The 18245-nt window shown below is 28.5% G+C and overlaps 1 protein-coding gene across 1 annotated transcript in view; it reads right to left on the reverse strand.

Moving 5' to 3' along the window:
* Positions 1–718: 718 nt before the first annotated feature.
* maml2 (mastermind like transcriptional coactivator 2) overlaps positions 719–18245 on the reverse strand; it is an 83164-nt gene continuing 65637 nt past the window's right edge. The window contains exon 5 of the mRNA XM_077541310.1: positions 719–1592. Within this exon, the coding sequence (XP_077397436.1) occupies positions 877–1592 (716 nt within the window). The 3' untranslated portion in view covers positions 719–876. The remainder of the gene's footprint in view (positions 1593–18245) is intronic.

An 18245-nucleotide genomic window follows, 5' to 3' on the forward strand; every position in this document is an offset into this window, starting at 1 on the left:
ATGTTTTTTTTTTAAACGACCATGAATAATAAGGTTTTTTTTTTTTTTGTTTTTTTTTTTTTTGGTTTTTTTTTAAATAAAAGATGTCCATGTAAAGTAAGGCATGTTTATTTTTTTTATTTATTTATTTTAATAAAAGATGTCCATGTAAAGTAAGGCGTTTTTGTTTTTTTAAATGACCATGTATAGTAAGGCTTTTTTAAAATTTATTCATTAAAAAAAAAAAAAAAAAAAAGTCCATGTAAAGTAAGGCATGTGTTTTTTTTTTAAAACGACCATGTATAGTAAGGCTTTTTTTTGTTTTTGTTTTTTTAAATAAAAGATGTCCATGTAAAGTAAGGCATGTTTTTTTTTTTTTAAACGACCATGTATAGTAAAGCTTTTTTTTTTTTTTTTTTTAAATAAAACATGTCCATGTAAAGTAAGGCATGTTTTTTTTTTTTTAAACGACCATGTATAGTAAGGCTTTTTTTTTTTTTTTTTTTTTTTAATAAAAGATGTCCACGTAAAGTAAGGCATGTTTTTTTTTTTTAAAACGACCATGTATAGTAAGGCTTTTTAAAAAAAAAATTATAAAAAAAAAAGAAAAAAAAAAGGTCCATGTAAAGTAAAGCATGTTTTTTTTAAAACGACCAAGTATAGTAAGGCTTTTTTTTTTTTTTTTTTTTTAAATCTCATCGACCTCTGACATGTCATAAATGCTTCCAGGTGGCAAAAATTGACACGTAAACATATGCCTCGTTTATTTTAAAAAGGTCTACAAGACAGAATGGAGTAGTAGTAGTACAAGACACCGAATCTTTTCACAGTAAATACAAAACATTGAAGTTATACTCGTAAAACAAACACTTTGGAGTGTATCAAATTCAAAATGGATCATGCGTGACTTCCCAGAATCTCATCCAGGTTGATGTCTTTCATCCAGTCGTCGTTCCCTGAGCCCGATTTGAGCAGGGAGTCGATGAAATCCGAGTCCGTGTTAATACCCGGGACCGTGTTGTCTCCCTCGGGCAGGAAGTCGAAGGTGACGCGGTTGGCGCGGCCGCTTTGGTAGCCGCCCGAAACGGCCTCGGCGAAGTTCCCCGCCGCCGGGACCCGCTGCTCCGGAGAGGCCTGGTTCAGGTTGGGCTGGGCGGGTCTGGACCCGGCGTCTCTGATCATCATCTGCAGGTCCGGCGCCACCTGGTTGGGAGGTCCGCCGGGTCTGTGCTGGTACTGATGGTTCCGCGTCGGATCCAGCGCGTCTGCTTGCCGCCCGTGTCCGGCGGGCTTGCCGAGCGAGCACCAGCTCACGTTGGTCATCTGTCCCGTGAGCCGGGAGGAACGCGGGTCGGCCATCGGCCTCGGGTGCGGCTCCCCTGTGTCGTGATTCATCCCGAAGGAGTTCCCTTGCGCGTCGGGGCCCAGGAATCGCACCTTATTTTGGTTGAGCGCCATTCGGTTGGGATTGGGGAATTGTCCGATGCAGGGAGGGGGCTGACAGTCGAAGCGGTGGTCTGACGAGCTCAATTCGGAAGCGGAGCCACGTGGAAGGTGGCACGGCATGGAATGAAGGTCCTTCTCCACGCTGGAAGACTGCGATGGATTTGCACCTGAACAGATGAGAGAAACCACATTTTGGAGTCATTTGGAGAATCGCTTTGAATAAACATGACCGTGTATTTAAAAAAAATAGATAAATGCTTTTATACGAGCATGTGTCGTAAGGCGTTTTTTTTAACGACCATGTATAGTAAGAGTTTTTTTTTGTTTTTTGTTTTTCTTTAGATAAAAGATGTCCATGTAAAGCAAGGTGTGTGTTTTTTTTAAACGACAATGTATAGTAAGGCGGGTTTTTTTTGTTTGTTTTTTTGTTTTAATAAAAAACATCCATGTAAAGTAAGGCGTTGTTTTTTTTAAACGACCATGCCTTACTATAGTAAGGCATAAAAAAAAGAAGAAAAAAAAACACGACCATGTATTGTAAGGTGTTTGTTTTTTTTAAACGACCATGTATAGTAAGGCGTAAAAAAAAAAAAAAAAAAAAAAGACACGACCATGTATTGTAAGGCGTTTTTTTTTAAAAACGACCATGTATAGTAAGGCATAAAAAAAACAAAAAAAACACGACCATGTATAGTAAGGCGTTTTTTTTTAAACGACCATGTATAGTAAGGCATAAAAAAAACAAAAAAAACACGACCATGTATAGTAAGGCGTTTTTTTTTAAACGACCATGTATAGTAAGGCATAAAAAAAAAGAAAAAAAAAACACAAGACCATGTATAGTAAGGCGTTTTTTTTTAAACGACCATGTATAGTAAGGCGTAAAAAAAAAAAAAAAAAAACGAAGAAAAAACCCCACGACCATGTATAGTAAGGCGTTTTTTTTTAAACGACCATGTATAGTAAGAGTTTTTTTTTGTTTTTTGTTTTTCTTTAGATAAAAGATGTCCATGTAAAGCAAGGTGTGTGTTTTTTTTAAACGACAATGTATAGTAAGGCGGGTTTTTTTTGTTTGTTTTTTTGTTTTAATAAAAAACATCCATGTAAAGTAAGGCGTTGTTTTTTTTAAACGACCATGCCTTACTATAGTAAGGCATAAAAAAAAGAAGAAAAAAAAACACGACCATGTATTGTAAGGTGTTTGTTTTTTTTAAACGACCATGTATAGTAAGGCGTAAAAAAAAAAAAAAAAAAAAAAGACACGACCATGTATTGTAAGGCGTTTTTTTTTAAAAACGACCATGTATAGTAAGGCATAAAAAAAACAAAAAAAACACGACCATGTATAGTAAGGCGTTTTTTTTTAAACGACCATGTATAGTAAGGCATAAAAAAAACAAAAAAAACACGACCATGTATAGTAAGGCGTTTTTTTTTAAACGACCATGTATAGTAAGGCGTAAAAAAAAATAAAAAAAAACGAAGAAAAAACCCCACGACCATGTATAGTAAGGCGTTTTTTTTTAAACGACCATGTATAGTAAGGCGTAAATTTTTTTTTAAAAAAACGAAGAAAAAACCCCACGACCATGTATAGTAAGGCGTTTTTTTTTAAACGACCATGAATAGTAAGGCGTAAAAAAAAAAAAAAAAAAACGAAGAAAAAACCCCACGACCATGTATAGTAAGGCGTTTTTTTTTTAAACGACCATGTATAGTAAGGCGTAAAAAACAAAACAAAACAAAACAAAAAACGAAGAAAAAAAACCCACGACCATGTATAGTAAGGCGTGAAAAAAAAAAAAAAAAAAAACACGACCATGTATAGTAAGGCGTAAAAAAAAGAAAAAAAGAAAAAAAAAACACGACCATGTATAGTAAGGCGTAAAAAAATAATAAAAAAATTAAAAAAAAAACACGACCATGTACAGTAAGGCGTTTATTTTTTAAAACGACCATGTATAGTAAGGCATAAAAAAAAAAAAGCCCAAAAAAAAAACGAAAAAAAAAACACGACCATGTATAGTAAGGCGTTTTTTTAAAAAACGACCATATATAATAAGGCATAAAAAAAAAACATTAAAAAAAAACACGACCATGTATAGTCAGGCGTTTTTTTTAAAACGACCATGTATAGTAAGGCGTAAAAAAAAAAAAAAAAAAAAGAAAAAAAAACACGGCCATGTATAGTAAGGCGTTTTTTTTAAAACGACCATGTATAGTAAGGCGTAAAAAAACACGAAAAAAAAAAAAAAAAAAAAAACACGACCATGTACAGTAAGGCGTTTATTTTTTAAAACGACCATGTATAGTAAGGCATAAAAAAAAAAAAAGCCAAAAAAAAACCGAAAAAAAAAACACGACCATGTATAGTAAGGCGTTTTTTTTAAAACGACCATGTATAGTAAGGCGTAAAAAAATAATAAAAAAAATAAAAAAAAAACACGACCATGTATAGTAAGGCGTTTATTTTTTTAAAAGACCATGTATAGTAAGGCGTAAAAAAACACGAAAAAAAAAAAAAAAAAAAAACACGACCATGTACAGTAAGGCGTTTATTTTTTAAAACGACCATGTATAGTAAGGCATAAAAAAAAAAAAAGCCAAAAAAAAAACGAAAAAAAAAACACGACCATGTATAGTAAGGCGTTTTTTAATAAAAAAACGACCATATATAATAAGGCATAAAAAAAAAACATAAAAAAAAAACACGACCATGTATAGTCAGGCGTTTTTTTTAAAACGACCATGTATAGTAAGGCATAAAAAAAAAAGCCAAAAAAAAAAAAACGGAAAAAAAAACACGACCATGTATAGTAAGGCGTTTTTTAAAAAAACGACCATATATAATAAGGCATAAAAAAAAAAAAACATAAAAAAAAAACACGACCATGTATAGTCAGGCGTTTTTTTTAAAACGACCATGTATAGTAAGGCGTAAAAAAATAATAAAAAAAATTTAAAAAAAACACGACCATGTATAGTAAGGCGTTTTTTTTTTAAAACAACCATGTATAGTAAGGCGTTTTTTTTTTTAAAACGACCATGTATAGTAAGGCGTGAAAAAAAAACAAAAAAAAAAGACAAAAAGAAAAAAAAAGAAAAAAAAACACGACCATGTATAGTAAGGCGTTTTTTTTAAAACGACCATGTATAGTAAGGCGTAAAAAAAAAAAAAAAAAACGAAAAAAAAAGACGACCATGTATAGTAAGGCGTTTTTTTTTTTTAAAACGACCATGTATAGTAAGGCGTAAAAAAAAGAAAAAAAAAGATAAAAAGAAAAAAAAGAAAAAAAAACACGACCATGTATAGTAAGGCGTTTTTTTTTTAAAAACAACCATGTATAGTAAGCCGTTTTTTTTTAAACGATCATGTATAGTAAGGCGTAAAAAAAAAAAAAAAAAAAACAAAAAACACAACCATGTATAGTAAGGTGTTTTTTTTTAAAACGATCATGTATAGTAAGGCGTAAAAAAAAAACGAAAAAAAAAAAAGAAAAAAAAAACACAACCATGTATAGTAAGGCATTTTTTTTTTTAAACGACCATGTATAGTAAGGCGTTTTTTAAAAAAACGACCATGTATAGTAAGGCGTTTTTTTTTAAACGACCATGTATAGTAAGGCGTTTTTTTTAAAAACGATCATGTATAGTAAGGTGTAAAAAAAAAACCCAAAAAACAAAAAACACGACCATGTATAGTAAGGCGTTTTTTTTAAAACGATCATGTATAGTAAGGCGTAAAAAAAAAAAGAAAAAAAAAAAAAGAAAAAAAAAACACAACCATATAGTAAGGCGTTTTTTTTAAAACGACCATGTATAGTAAGGCGTAAAAAAAATAAAATAAAAAATAAAACACGACCATGTATAGTAAGGCGTTTTTTTTAAAAACGACCATGTATAGTAAGGCGTTTTTTTTAAAAACGACCATGTATAGTAAGGCGTTTTTTTTTTAAACGACCATGTATAGTAAGGCGTAAAAAAACAAAAAAAAACGAAAAAAAAAAACACGACCATGTATAGTAAGGCGTTTTTTTTTTTAAAACGACCATGGATAGTAAGGCGTTTTTTTTTAAAAAGACCATGTATAGTAAGGCGTAAAAAAAAAAAAAAAAAAAAAAAAAAAAAAAAACACGACCATGTATAGTAAGGCGTTTTTTTTTTAACACGACCATGTATAGTAAGGCGTGAAAAAAAAAAAAAAAAAAAAGACAAAAAAAACACGACCATGTATAGTAAGGCGTTTTTTTTTTAAAACGACCATGGATAGTAAGGCGTTTTTTTTTAAAACGACCATGTATAGTAAGGCGTTTTTTTTAAAAACGACCATGTATAGTAAGGCGTAAAAAAACAAAAAAAAACGAAAAAAAAAAACACGACCATGTATAGTAAGGCGTTTTTTTTTTTAAAACGACCATGGATAGTAAGGCGTTTTTTTTTAAAAAGACCATGTATAGTAAGGCGTAAAAAAACAAAAAAAAAAACAAAACAAAAAACACGACCATGTATAGTAAGGCGTTTTTTTTTTTAAAACGACCATGTATAGTAAGGCGTGAAAAAAAGACAAAAAAAAAAGACAAAAAAAACACGACCATGTATAGTAAGACGTTTTTTTTAAAACGACCATGTATAGTAAGGCGTTTTTTTTAAAAACGATCATGTATAGTAAGGCGTAAAAAAACAACAAAAAAAACAAAAAACACGACCATGTATAGTAAGGTGTTTTTTTAAAAACGATCATGTATAGTAAGGCGTAAAAAAAAAGAAAAAAAAAAGAAAAAAAAAACACAACCATGTATAGTAAGGCGTTTTTTAAAAACGACCATGTATAGTAAGGCGTAAAAAAACGAAAAAAAAAACGAAAAAAAAAACCACAACCATGTATAGTAAGGCATTTTTTTTAAAAACGACCATGTATAGTAAGGCGTTTTTTTTTTAAAACGACCATGTATAGTAAGGCGTTTTTTTTTAAAAACGATCATGTATAGTAAGGTGTAAAAAACCCCCCCAAAAAACAAAAAACACGACCATGTATAGTAAGGCGTTTTTTTTAAAACGATCATGTATAGTAAGGCGTTTATTTTTTTTAAACGACCATGTATAGTAAGGCGTAAAAAAAAAAAAAAAAAAAAAAAAAAAAAAAAAAACACGACCATGTATAGTAAGGCGTTTTTTTTTTTAAAACGACCATGTATAGTAAGGCGTAAAAAAACGAAAAAAAAAAACGAAAAAAAAAAAACACGACCATGTATAGTAAGGCGTTTTTTTTTTTAAAACAACCATGTATAGTAAGGCGTTTTTTTTTAAACGACCATGTATAGTAAGGCGTAAATTTTTTTTTTTAAAAACGAAGAAAAAACCCCACGACCATGTATAGTAAGGCGTTTTTTTTTAAACGACCATGAATAGTAAGGCGTAAAAAAAAAAAAAAAAAAACGAAGAAAAAACCCCACGACCATGTATAGTAAGGCGTTTTTTTTTAAACGACCATGTATAGTAAGGCGTAAAAAACAAAACAAAACAAAACAAAAAACGAAGAAAAAAACCCCACGACCATGTATAGTAAGGCGTGAAAAAAAAAAACAAAAAAAACACGACCATGTATAGTAAGGCGTAAAAAAAAGAAAAAAAGAAAAAAAAAACACGACCATGTATAGTAAGGCGTAAAAAAATAATAAAAAAATTAAAAAAAAAACACGACCATGTACAGTAAGGCGTTTATTTTTTAAAACGACCATGTATAGTAAGGCATAAAAAAAAAAAAGCCCCAAAAAAAAACGGAAAAAAAAACACGACCATGTATAGAAAGGCGTTTTTTTAAAAAACGACCATATATAATAAGGCATAAAAAAAAAAACATTAAAAAAAAACACGACCATGTATAGTCAGGCGTTTTTTTTAAAACGACCATGTATAGTAAGGCGTAAAAAAAAAAAAAAAAAAAAGAAAAAAAAACACGGCCATGTATAGTAAGGCGTTTTTTTTAAAACGACCATGTATAGTAAGGCGTAAAAAAACACGAAAAAAAAAAAAAAAAAAAAACACGACCATGTACAGTAAGGCGTTTATTTTTTAAAACGACCATGTATAGTAAGGCATAAAAAAAAAAAAAGCCAAAAAAAAACCGAAAAAAAAAACACGACCATGTATAGTAAGGCGTTTTTTTTAAAACGACCATGTATAGTAAGGCGTAAAAAAATAATAAAAAAAATAAAAAAAAAACACGACCATGTATAGTAAGGCGTTTATTTTTTAAAAAGACCATGTATAGTAAGGCGTAAAAAAACACGAAAAAAAAAAAAAAAAAAAAAACACGACCATGTACAGTAAGGCGTTTATTTTTTAAAACGACCATGTATAGTAAGGCATAAAAAAAAAAAAGCCAAAAAAAAAACGAAAAAAAAAACACGACCATGTATAGTAAGGCGTTTTTTAATAAAAAAACGACCATATATAATAAGGCATAAAAAAAAAACATAAAAAAAAAACACGACCATGTATAGTCAGGCGTTTTTTTTAAAACGACCATGTATAGTAAGGCGTAAAAAAATAATAAAAAAAATTTAAAAAAAACACGACCATGTATAGTCAGGCGTTTTTTTTAAAACGACCATGTATAGTAAGGCATAAAAAAAAAAGCCAAAAAAAAAAAACGGAAAAAAAAATACGACCATGTATAGTAAGGCGTTTTTTAAAAAAACGACCATATATAATAAGGCATAAAAAAAAAAAAACATAAAAAAAAAACACGACCATGTATAGTCAGGCGTTTTTTTTAAAACGACCATGTATAGTAAGGCGTAAAAAAATAATAAAAAAATTTTAAAAAAAACACGACCATGTATAGTAAGGCGTTTTTTTTTTAAAACAACCATGTATAGTAAGGCGTTTTTTTTTTTAAAACGACCATGTATAGTAAGGCGTGAAAAAAAAACAAAAAAAAAAGACAAAAAAAACACGACCATGTATAGTAAGGCGTTTTTTTTTTAAACGACCATGTATAGTAAGGCGTAAAAAAAAGAAAAAAAAAGAAAAAAAGAAAAAAAAAGAAAAAAAAACACGACCATGTATAGTAAGGCGTTTTTTTTAAAACGACCATGTATAGTAAGGCGTAAAAAAAAAAAAAAAAAACGAAAAAAAAAGACGACCATGTATAGTAAGGCGTTTTTTTTTTTTAAAACGACCATGTATAGTAAGGCGTAAAAAAAAGAAAAAAAAAGATAAAAAGAAAAAAAAGAAAAAAAAACACGACCATGTATAGTAAGGCGTTTTTTTTTTAAAAACAACCATGTATAGTAAGCCGTTTTTTTTTAAACGACCATGTATAGTAAGGCGTTTTTTTAAAAAACGATCATGTATAGTAAGGCGTAAAAAAAAAAACAAAAAAAACAAAAACACAACCATGTATAGTAAGGTGTTTTTTTTTAAAACGATCATGTATAGTAAGGCGTAAAAAAAAAAAGAAAAAAAAAAAAGAAAAAAAAAACACAACCATGTATAGTAAGGCGTTTTTTTTAAAACGACCATGTATAGTAAGGCGTAAAAAAAAAAACAAAAACAAAAAAACACGACCATGTATAGTAAGGCGTTTTTTAAAAACGACCATGTATAGAAAGGCGTAAAAAAACGAAAAAAAAAACAAGAAAAAAAAAACCACAACCATGTATAGTAAGGCATTTTTTTTTAAAAACGACCATGTATAGTAAGGCGTTTTTTTTTAAACGACCATGTATAGTAAGGCGTTTTTTTTAAAAACGATCATGTATAGTAAGGTGTAAAAAAAACCCCCAAAAAACAAAAAACACGACCATGTATAGTAAGGCGTTTTTTTTAAAACGATCATGTATAGTAAGGCGTAAAAAAAAAAAGAAAAAAAAAAAAGAAAAAAAAAACACAACCATATAGTAAGGCGTTTTTTTTAAAACGACCATGTATAGTAAGGCGTAAAAAAATAAAAAAATAAAATAAAACACGACCATGTATAGTAAGGCGTTTTTTTTAAAAACGACCATGTATAGTAAGGCGTTTTTTTTAAAAACGACCATGTATAGTAAGGCGTAAAAAAACAAAAAAAAACGAAAAAAAAAAACACGACCATGTATAGTAAGGCGTTTTTTTTTTTAAAACGACCATGGATAGTAAGGCGTTTTTTTTTAAAAAGACCATGTATAGTAAGGCGTAAAAAAAAAATAAAAAATAAAAAAATAAAAAAACACGACCATGTATAGTAAGGCGTTTTTTTTTTAACACGACCATGTATAGTAAGGCGTGAAAAAAAAAAAAAAAAAAAAGACAAAAAAAACACGACCATGTATAGTAAGGCGTTTTTTTTTTAAAACGACCATGGATAGTAAGGCGTTTTTTTTTAAAACGACCATGTATAGTAAGGCGTTTTTTTTAAAAACGACCATGTATAGTAAGGCGTAAAAAAACAAAAAAAAACGAAAAAAAAAAACACGACCATGTATAGTAAGGCGTTTTTTTTTTTAAAACGACCATGGATAGTAAGGCGTTTTTTTTTAAAAAGACCATGTATAGTCAGGCGTAAAAAAACAAAAAAAAAAACAAAACAAAAAACACGACCATGTATAGTAAGGCGTTTTTTTTTTTTAAACGACCATGTATAGTAAGGCGTGAAAAAAAGACAAAAAAAAAAGACAAAAAAAACACGACCATGTATAGTAAGACGTTTTTTTTAAAACGACCATGTATAGTAAGGCGTTTTTTTTAAAAACGATCATGTATAGTAAGGCGTAAAAAAAAAACAAAAAAAACAAAAAACACGACCATGTATAGTAAGGTGTTTTTTTAAAAACGATCATGTATAGTAAGGCGTAAAAAAAAAGAAAAAAAAAAGAAAAAAAAAACACAACCATGTATAGTAAGGCGTTTTTTAAAAACGACCATGTATAGTAAGGCGTAAAAAAACGAAAAAAAAAACGAAAAAAAAAACCACAACCATGTATAGTAAGGCATTTTTTTAAAAAACGACCATGTATAGTAAGGCGTTTTTTTTTTAAAACGACCATGTATAGTAAGGCGTTTTTTTTTAAAAACGATCATGTATAGTAAGGTGTAAAAAACCCCCCCAAAAAACAAAAAACACGACCATGTATAGTAAGGCGTTTTTTTTAAAACGATCATGTATAGTAAGGCGTTTATTTTTTTTAAACGACCATGTATAGTAAGGCGTAAAAAAAAAAAAAAAAAAAAAAAAAAAAAAAAAAAACACGACCATGTATAGTAAGGCGTTTTTTTTTTAAAACGACCATGGATAGTAAGGCGTTTTTTTTTAAAACGACCATGTATAGTAAGGCGTTTTTTTTAAAAACGACCATGTATAGTAAGGCGTAAAAAAACAAAAAAAAACGAAAAAAAAAAACACGACCATGTATAGTAAGGCGTTTTTTTTTTTAAAACGACCATGGATAGTAAGGCGTTTTTTTTTAAAAAGACCATGTATAGTCAGGCGTAAAAAAACAAAAAAAAAAACAAAACAAAAAACACGACCATGTATAGTAAGGCGTTTTTTTTTTTTAAACGACCATGTATAGTAAGGCGTGAAAAAAAGACAAAAAAAAAAGACAAAAAAAACACGACCATGTATAGTAAGACGTTTTTTTTAAAACGACCATGTATAGTAAGGCGTTTTTTTTAAAAACGATCATGTATAGTAAGGCGTAAAAAAAAAACAAAAAAAACAAAAAACACGACCATGTATAGTAAGGTGTTTTTTTAAAAACGATCATGTATAGTAAGGCGTAAAAAAAAAGAAAAAAAAAAGAAAAAAAAAAACACAACCATGTATAGTAAGGCGTTTTTTAAAAACGACCATGTATAGTAAGGCGTAAAAAAACGAAAAAAAAAACGAAAAAAAAAACCACAACCATGTATAGTAAGGCATTTTTTTAAAAAACGACCATGTATAGTAAGGCGTTTTTTTTTTAAAACGACCATGTATAGTAAGGCGTTTTTTTTTAAAAACGATCATGTATAGTAAGGTGTAAAAAACCCCCCCAAAAAACAAAAAACACGACCATGTATAGTAAGGCGTTTTTTTTAAAACGATCATGTATAGTAAGGCGTTTATTTTTTTTAAACGACCATGTATAGTAAGGCGTAAAAAAAAAAAAAAAAAAAAAAAAAAAAAAAAAAAACCACGACCATGTATAGTAAGGCGTTTTTTTTTTTAAAACGACCATGTATAGTAAGGCGTAAAAAAACGAAAAAAAAAAACGAAAAAAAAAAAACACGACCATGTATAGTAAGGCGTTTTTTTTTTTAAAACAACCATGTATAGTAAGGCGTTTTTTTTAAAACGACCATGTATAGTAAGGCGTTTTTTTTTAAAAACGATCACGTATAGTAAGGTGTAAAAAACCCCCCAAAAAAACAAAAAACACGACCATGTATAGTAAGGCGTTTTTTTTTTAAAACGATCATGTATAGTAAGGCGTAAAAAAAAAAGAAAAAAAAAACAGAAAAAAAAAACACAACAATATAGTAAGCCGTTTTTTTTAAAACGACCATGTATAGTAAGGCGTAAAAAAAAGAAAAAAAAAGAAAAAAAAACACGACCATGTATAGTAAGGCGTTTTTTTTTTAAAACGACCATGTATAGTAAGGCGTTTTTTTTTAAAACGACCATGTATAGTAAGGCGTAAAAAAAAAAAAAAAAAACGAAAAAAAAAAAACACGACCATGTATAGTAAGGCGTTTTTTTTTTTTAAAACGACCATGGATAGTAAGGCGTAAAAAAAGACAAAAAAAACACGACCATGTATAGTAAGGCGTTTTTTTTAAAAACGACCATGTATAGTAAGGCGTTTTTTTTTTAAAACGACCATGTATAGTAAGGCGTAAAAAAAAAAAAAAAAAAAGAAAAAAAAACACGACCATGTATAGTAAGGCGTAAAAAAACGAAAAAAAAAAACGAAAAAAAAAAACACAACCATGTATAGTAAGGCATTTTTTTTAAAAACGACCATGTATAGTAAGGCGTTTTTTTTAAAAACGACCATGTATAGTAAGGCGTTTTTTTTAAAACGATCATGTATAGTAAGGCGTAAAAAAACGAAAAAAAAAAACGAAAAAAAAAACCACAACCATGTATAGTAAGGCATTTTTTTTAAAAACGACCATGTATAGTAAGGCGTAAAAAAAAGAAAAAAAAAGATAAAAAGAAAAAAAAGAAAAAAAAACACGACCATGTATAGTAAGGCGTTTTTTTTTAAACGACCATGTATAGTAAGGCGTTTTTTTTTAAAACGATCATGTATAGTAAGGCGTAAAAAAAAAAAAAAAAAAAAAAAAAAACACGACCATGTATAGTAAGGTGTTTTTTTAAAAACGATCATGTATAGTAAGGCGTAAAAAAAAAGAAAAAAAAACGAAAAAAAAACACAACCATGTATAGTAAGGCGTTTTTTAAAAACGACCATGTATAGTAAGGCGTAAAAAAACGAAAAAAAAAACGAAAAAAAAAACCACAACCATGTATAGTAAGGCATTTTTTTTAAAAACGACCATGTATAGTAAGGCGTTTTTTTTTAAAACGACCATGTATAGTAAGGCGTTTTTTTTTTTAAAAACGATCATGTATAGTAAGGTGTAAAAACCCCCCCCAAAAAACAAAAAACACGACCATGTATAGTAAGGCGTTTTTTTTAAAACGATCATGTATAGTAAGGCGTTTATTTTTTTTAAACGACCATGTATAGTAAGGCGTAAAAAAAAATAAAATAAAAAAAAAAAAAAAAAACACGACCATGTATAGTAAGGCGTTTTTTTTTTTAAAACGACCATGTATAGTAAGGCGTAAAAAAACGAAAAAAAAAACCGAAAAAAAAAAAACACGACCATGTATAGTAAGGCATTTTTTTTTTAAAACAACCATGTATAGTAAGGCGTTTTTTTTTAAACGACCATGTATAGTAAGGCGTTTTTTTTTAAAAACGATCATGTATAGTAAGGTGTAAAAAAACCCCCAAAAAAACAAAAAACACGACCATGTATAGTAAGGCGTTTTTTTTTTAAAACGATCATGTATAGTAAGGCGTAAAAAAAAAAGAAAAAAAAAAAAGAAAAAAAAAACACAACAATATAGTAAGGCGTTTTTTTTAAAACGACCATGTATAGTAAGGCGTAAAAAAAAGAAAAAAAAAGAAAAAAAAACACGACCATGTATAGTAAGGCGTTTTTTTTTTAAAACGACCATGTATAGTAAGGCGTTTTTTTTTAAAACGACCATGTATAGTAAGGCGTAAAAAAACAAAAAAAAAACGAAAAAAAAAAAACACGACCATGTATAGTAAGGCGTTTTTTTTTTTAAAACGACCATGGATAGTAAGGCGTAAAAAAAGACAAAAAAAACACGACCATGTATAGTAAGGCGTTTTTTTTAAAAACGACCATGTATAGTAAGGCGTTTTTTTTTTTAAAACGACCATGTATAGTAAGGCGTAAAAAAAAAAAAAAAAAAGAAAAAAAAACACGACCATGTATAGTAAGGCGTAAAAAAACGAAAAAAAAAAACGAAAAAAAAAAACACAACCATGTATAGTAAGGCATTTTTTTTAAAAACGACCATGTATAGTAAGGCGTTTTTTTTAAAAACGACCATGTATAGTAAGGCGTTTTTTTTAAAACGATCATGTATAGTAAGGCGTAAAAAAAAGAAAAAAAAAGATAAAAAGAAAAAAAAGAAAAAAAAACACGACCATGTATAGTAAGGCGTTTTTTTTTAAACGACCATGTATAGTAAGGCGTTTTTTTTAAAAACGATCATGTATAGTAAGGCGTAAAAAAAACAACAAAAAAAACAAAAAACACGACCATGTATAGTAAGGTGTTTTTTTAAAAACGATCATGTATAGTAAGGCGTAAAAAAAAAGAAAAAAAAAAGAAAAAAAACCACAACCATGTATAGTAAGGCGTTTTTTAAAAACGACCATGTATAGTAAGGCGTAAAAAAACGAAAAAAAAACCGAAAAAAAAAACCACAACCATGTATAGTAAGGCATTTTTTTTAAAAACGACCATGTATAGTAAGGCGTTTTTTTTTAAAAACGATCATGTATAGTAAGGTGTAAAAACCCCCCCCAAAAAACAAAAAACACGACCATGTATAGTAAGGCGTTTTTTTTAAAACGATCATGTATAGTAAGGCGTTTATTTTTTTTAAACGACCATGTATAGTAAGGCGTAAAAAAAAAAAAAAAAAAAAAAAAAAAAAAAAAAACACGACCATGTATAGTAAGGCGTTTTTTTTTTTTTAAACGACCATGTATAGTAAGGCGTAAAAAAACGAAAAAAAAAACCGAAAAAAAAAAAACACGACCATGTATAGTAAGGCATTTTTTTTTTAAAACAACCATGTATAGTAAGGCGTTTTTTTTTAAACGACCATGTATAGTAAGGCGTTTTTTTTTAAAAACGATCATGTATAGTAAGGTGTAAAAAAAAAACCAAAAAAACAAAAAACACGACCATGTATAGTAAGGCGTTTTTTTTTTAAAACGATCATGTATAGTAAGGCGTAAAAAAAAAAGAAAAAAAAAAAGAAAAAAAAAACACAACAATATAGTAAGGCGTTTTTTTTAAAACGACCATGTATAGTAAGGCGTAAAAAAAAGAAAAAAAAAGAAAAAAAAACACGACCATGTATAGTAAGGCGTTTTTTTTTAAAACGACCATGTATAGTAAGGCGTAAAAAAAAAAAAAAAAAACGAAAAAAAAAAAACACGACCATGTATAGTAAGGCGTTTTTTTTTTTAAAACGACCATGGATAGTAAGGCGTAAAAAAAGACAAAAAAAACACGACCATGTATAGTAAGGCGTTTTTTTTAAAAACGACCATGTATAGTAAGGCGTTTTTTTTTTAAAACGACCATGTATAGTAAGGCGTAAAAAAAAAAAAAAAAAAAGAAAAAAAAACACGACCATGTATAGTAAGGCGTAAAAAAACGAAAAAAAAAAAACGAAAAAAAAAAACACAACCATGTATAGTAAGGCATTTTTTTTAAAAACGACCATGTATAGTAAGGCGTTTTTTTTAAAAACGACCATGTATAGTAAGGCGTTTTTTTTAAAACGATCATGTATAGTAAGGCGTTTTTTTTAAAAACGACCATGTATAGTAAGGCGTTTATTTTTTTTAAACGACCATGTATAGTAAGGCGTAAAAAAAAGAAAAAAAAAGATAAAAAGAAAAAAAAGAAAAAAAAACACGACCATGTATAGTAAGGCGTTTTTTTTTTAAAAACAACCATGTATAGTAAGCCGTTTTTTTTTAAACGACCATGTATAGTAAGGCGTTTTTTTAAAAAACGATCATGTATAGTAAGGCGTAAAAAAAAAAACAAAAAAAAAAAAAAACACAACCATGTATAGTAAGGTGTTTTTTTTTAAAACGATCATGTATAGTAAGGCGTAAAAAAAAAACGAAAAAGAAAAAAGAAAAAAAAAACACAACCATGTATAGTAAGGCGTTTTTTTTAAAACGACCATGTATAGTAAGGCGTAAAAAAAAAAAAAAAAAAAAAAAAAAACACGACCATGTATAGTAAGGCGTTTTTTAAAAACGACCATGTATAGAAAGGCGTAAAAAAACGAAAAAAAAAACAAGAAAAAAAAAACCACAACCATGTATAGTAAGGCATTTTTTTTTAAAAACGACCATGTATAGTAAGGCGTTTTTTTTTAAACGACCATGTATAGTAAGGCGTTTTTTTTAAAAACGATCATGTATAGTAAGGTGTAAAAAAAAAACCCAAAAAACAAAAAACACGACCATGTATAGTAAGGCGTTTTTTTTAAAACGATCATGTATAGTAAGGCGTAAAAAAAAAAAGAAAAAAAAAAAAGAAAAAAAAAACACAACCATATAGTAAGGCGTTTTTTTTAAAACGACCATGTATAGTAAGGCGTAAAAAAAATAAAATAAAAAATAAAACACGACCATGTATAGTAAGGCGTTTTTTTTAAAAACGACCATGTATAGTAAGGCGTTTTTTTTAAAAACGACCATGTATAGTAAGGCGTTTTTTTTTTAAACGACCATGTATAGTAAGGCGTAAAAAAACAAAAAAAAACGAAAAAAAAAAACACGACCATGTATAGTAAGGCGTTTTTTTTTTTAAAATGACCATGGATAGTAAGGCGTTTTTTTTTAAAAAGACCATGTATAGTAAGGCGTAAAAAAAAAATAAAAAAAAATAAAATAAAAAAACACGACCATGTATAGTAAGGCGTTTTTTTTTTAACACGACCATGTATAGTAAGGCGTGAAAAAAAAAAAAAAAAAAAAGACAAAAAAAACACGACCATGTATAGTAAGGCGTTTTTTTTTTAAAACGACCATGGATAGTAAGGCGTTTTTTTTTAAAACGACCATGTATAGTAAGGCGTTTTTTTTAAAAACGACCATGTATAGTAAGGCGTAAAAAAACAAAAAAAAACGAAAAAAAAAAACACGACCATGTATAGTAAGGCGTTTTTTTTTTTAAAACGACCATGGATAGTAAGGCGTTTTTTTAAAAAGACCATGTATAGTAAGGCGTAAAAAAACAAAAAAAAAAACAAAACAAAAAACACGACCATGTATAGTAAGGCGTTTTTTTTTTTAAAACGACCATGTATAGTAAGGCGTGAAAAAAAGACAAAAAAAAAAGACAAAAAAAACACGACCATGTATAGTAAGGCGTTTTTTTTAAAAACGATCATGTATAGTAAGGCGTAAAAAAAAAACAAAAAAAAAAAAAAACACGACCATGTATAGTAAGGTGTTTTTTTAAAAACGATCATGTATAGTAAGGCGTAAAAAAAAAGAAAAAAAAAAGAAAAAAAAAACACAACCATGTATAGTAAGGCGTTTTTTAAAAACGACCATGTATAGTAAGGCGTAAAAAAACGAAAAAAAAAACGAAAAAAAAAACCACAACCATGTATAGTAAGGCATTTTTTTTAAAAACGACCATGTATAGTAAGGCGTTTTTTTTTTAAAACGACCATGTATAGTAAGGCGTTTTTTTTTTAAAAACGATCATGTATAGTAAGGTGTAAAAAACCCCCCCAAAAAACAAAAAACACGACCATGTATAGTAAGGCGTTTTTTTTAAAACGATCATGTATAGTAAGGCGTTTATTTTTTTTAAACGACCATGTATAGTAAGGCGTAAAAAAAAAAAAAATAAATAAAAAAAAAAAAAACACGACCATGTATAGTAAGGCGTTTTTTTTTTTAAAACGACCATGTATAGTAAGGCGTAAAAAAACGAAAAAAAAAAACGAAAAAAAAAAAACACGACCATGTATAGTAAGGCGTTTTTTTTTTTAAAACAACCATGTATAGTAAGGCGTTTTTTTTTAAAACGACCATGTATAGTAAGGCGTTTTTTTTTAAACGACCATGTATAGTAAGGCGTTTTTTTTAAAAACGATCATGTATAGTAAGGTGTAAAAAACCCCCCAAAAAAACAAAAAACACGACCATAAGGCGTTTTTTTTTTAAAACGATCATGTGTAGTAAGGCGTAAAAAAAAAAGAAAAAAAAAACAGAAAAAAAAAACACAACAATATAGTCAGGCGTTTTTTTTAAAACGACCAGTAAGGCGTAAAAAAAAGAAAAAAAAAGAAAAAAAAACACGACCATGTATAGTAAGGCGTTTTTTTTTTAAAACGACCATGTATAGTAAGGCGTTTTTTTTTAAAACGACCATGTATAGTAAGGCGTAAAAAAAAAAAAAAAAACCGAAAAAAAAAAACACGACCATGTATAGTAAGGCGTTTTTTTTTTTTAAAACGACCATGGATAGTAAGG

This window comes from Festucalex cinctus, chromosome 13 (genome assembly GCF_051991245.1).
Source record: "Festucalex cinctus isolate MCC-2025b chromosome 13, RoL_Fcin_1.0, whole genome shotgun sequence".
NCBI classification, from domain to species: Eukaryota; Metazoa; Chordata; class Actinopteri; order Syngnathiformes; family Syngnathidae; genus Festucalex; species Festucalex cinctus.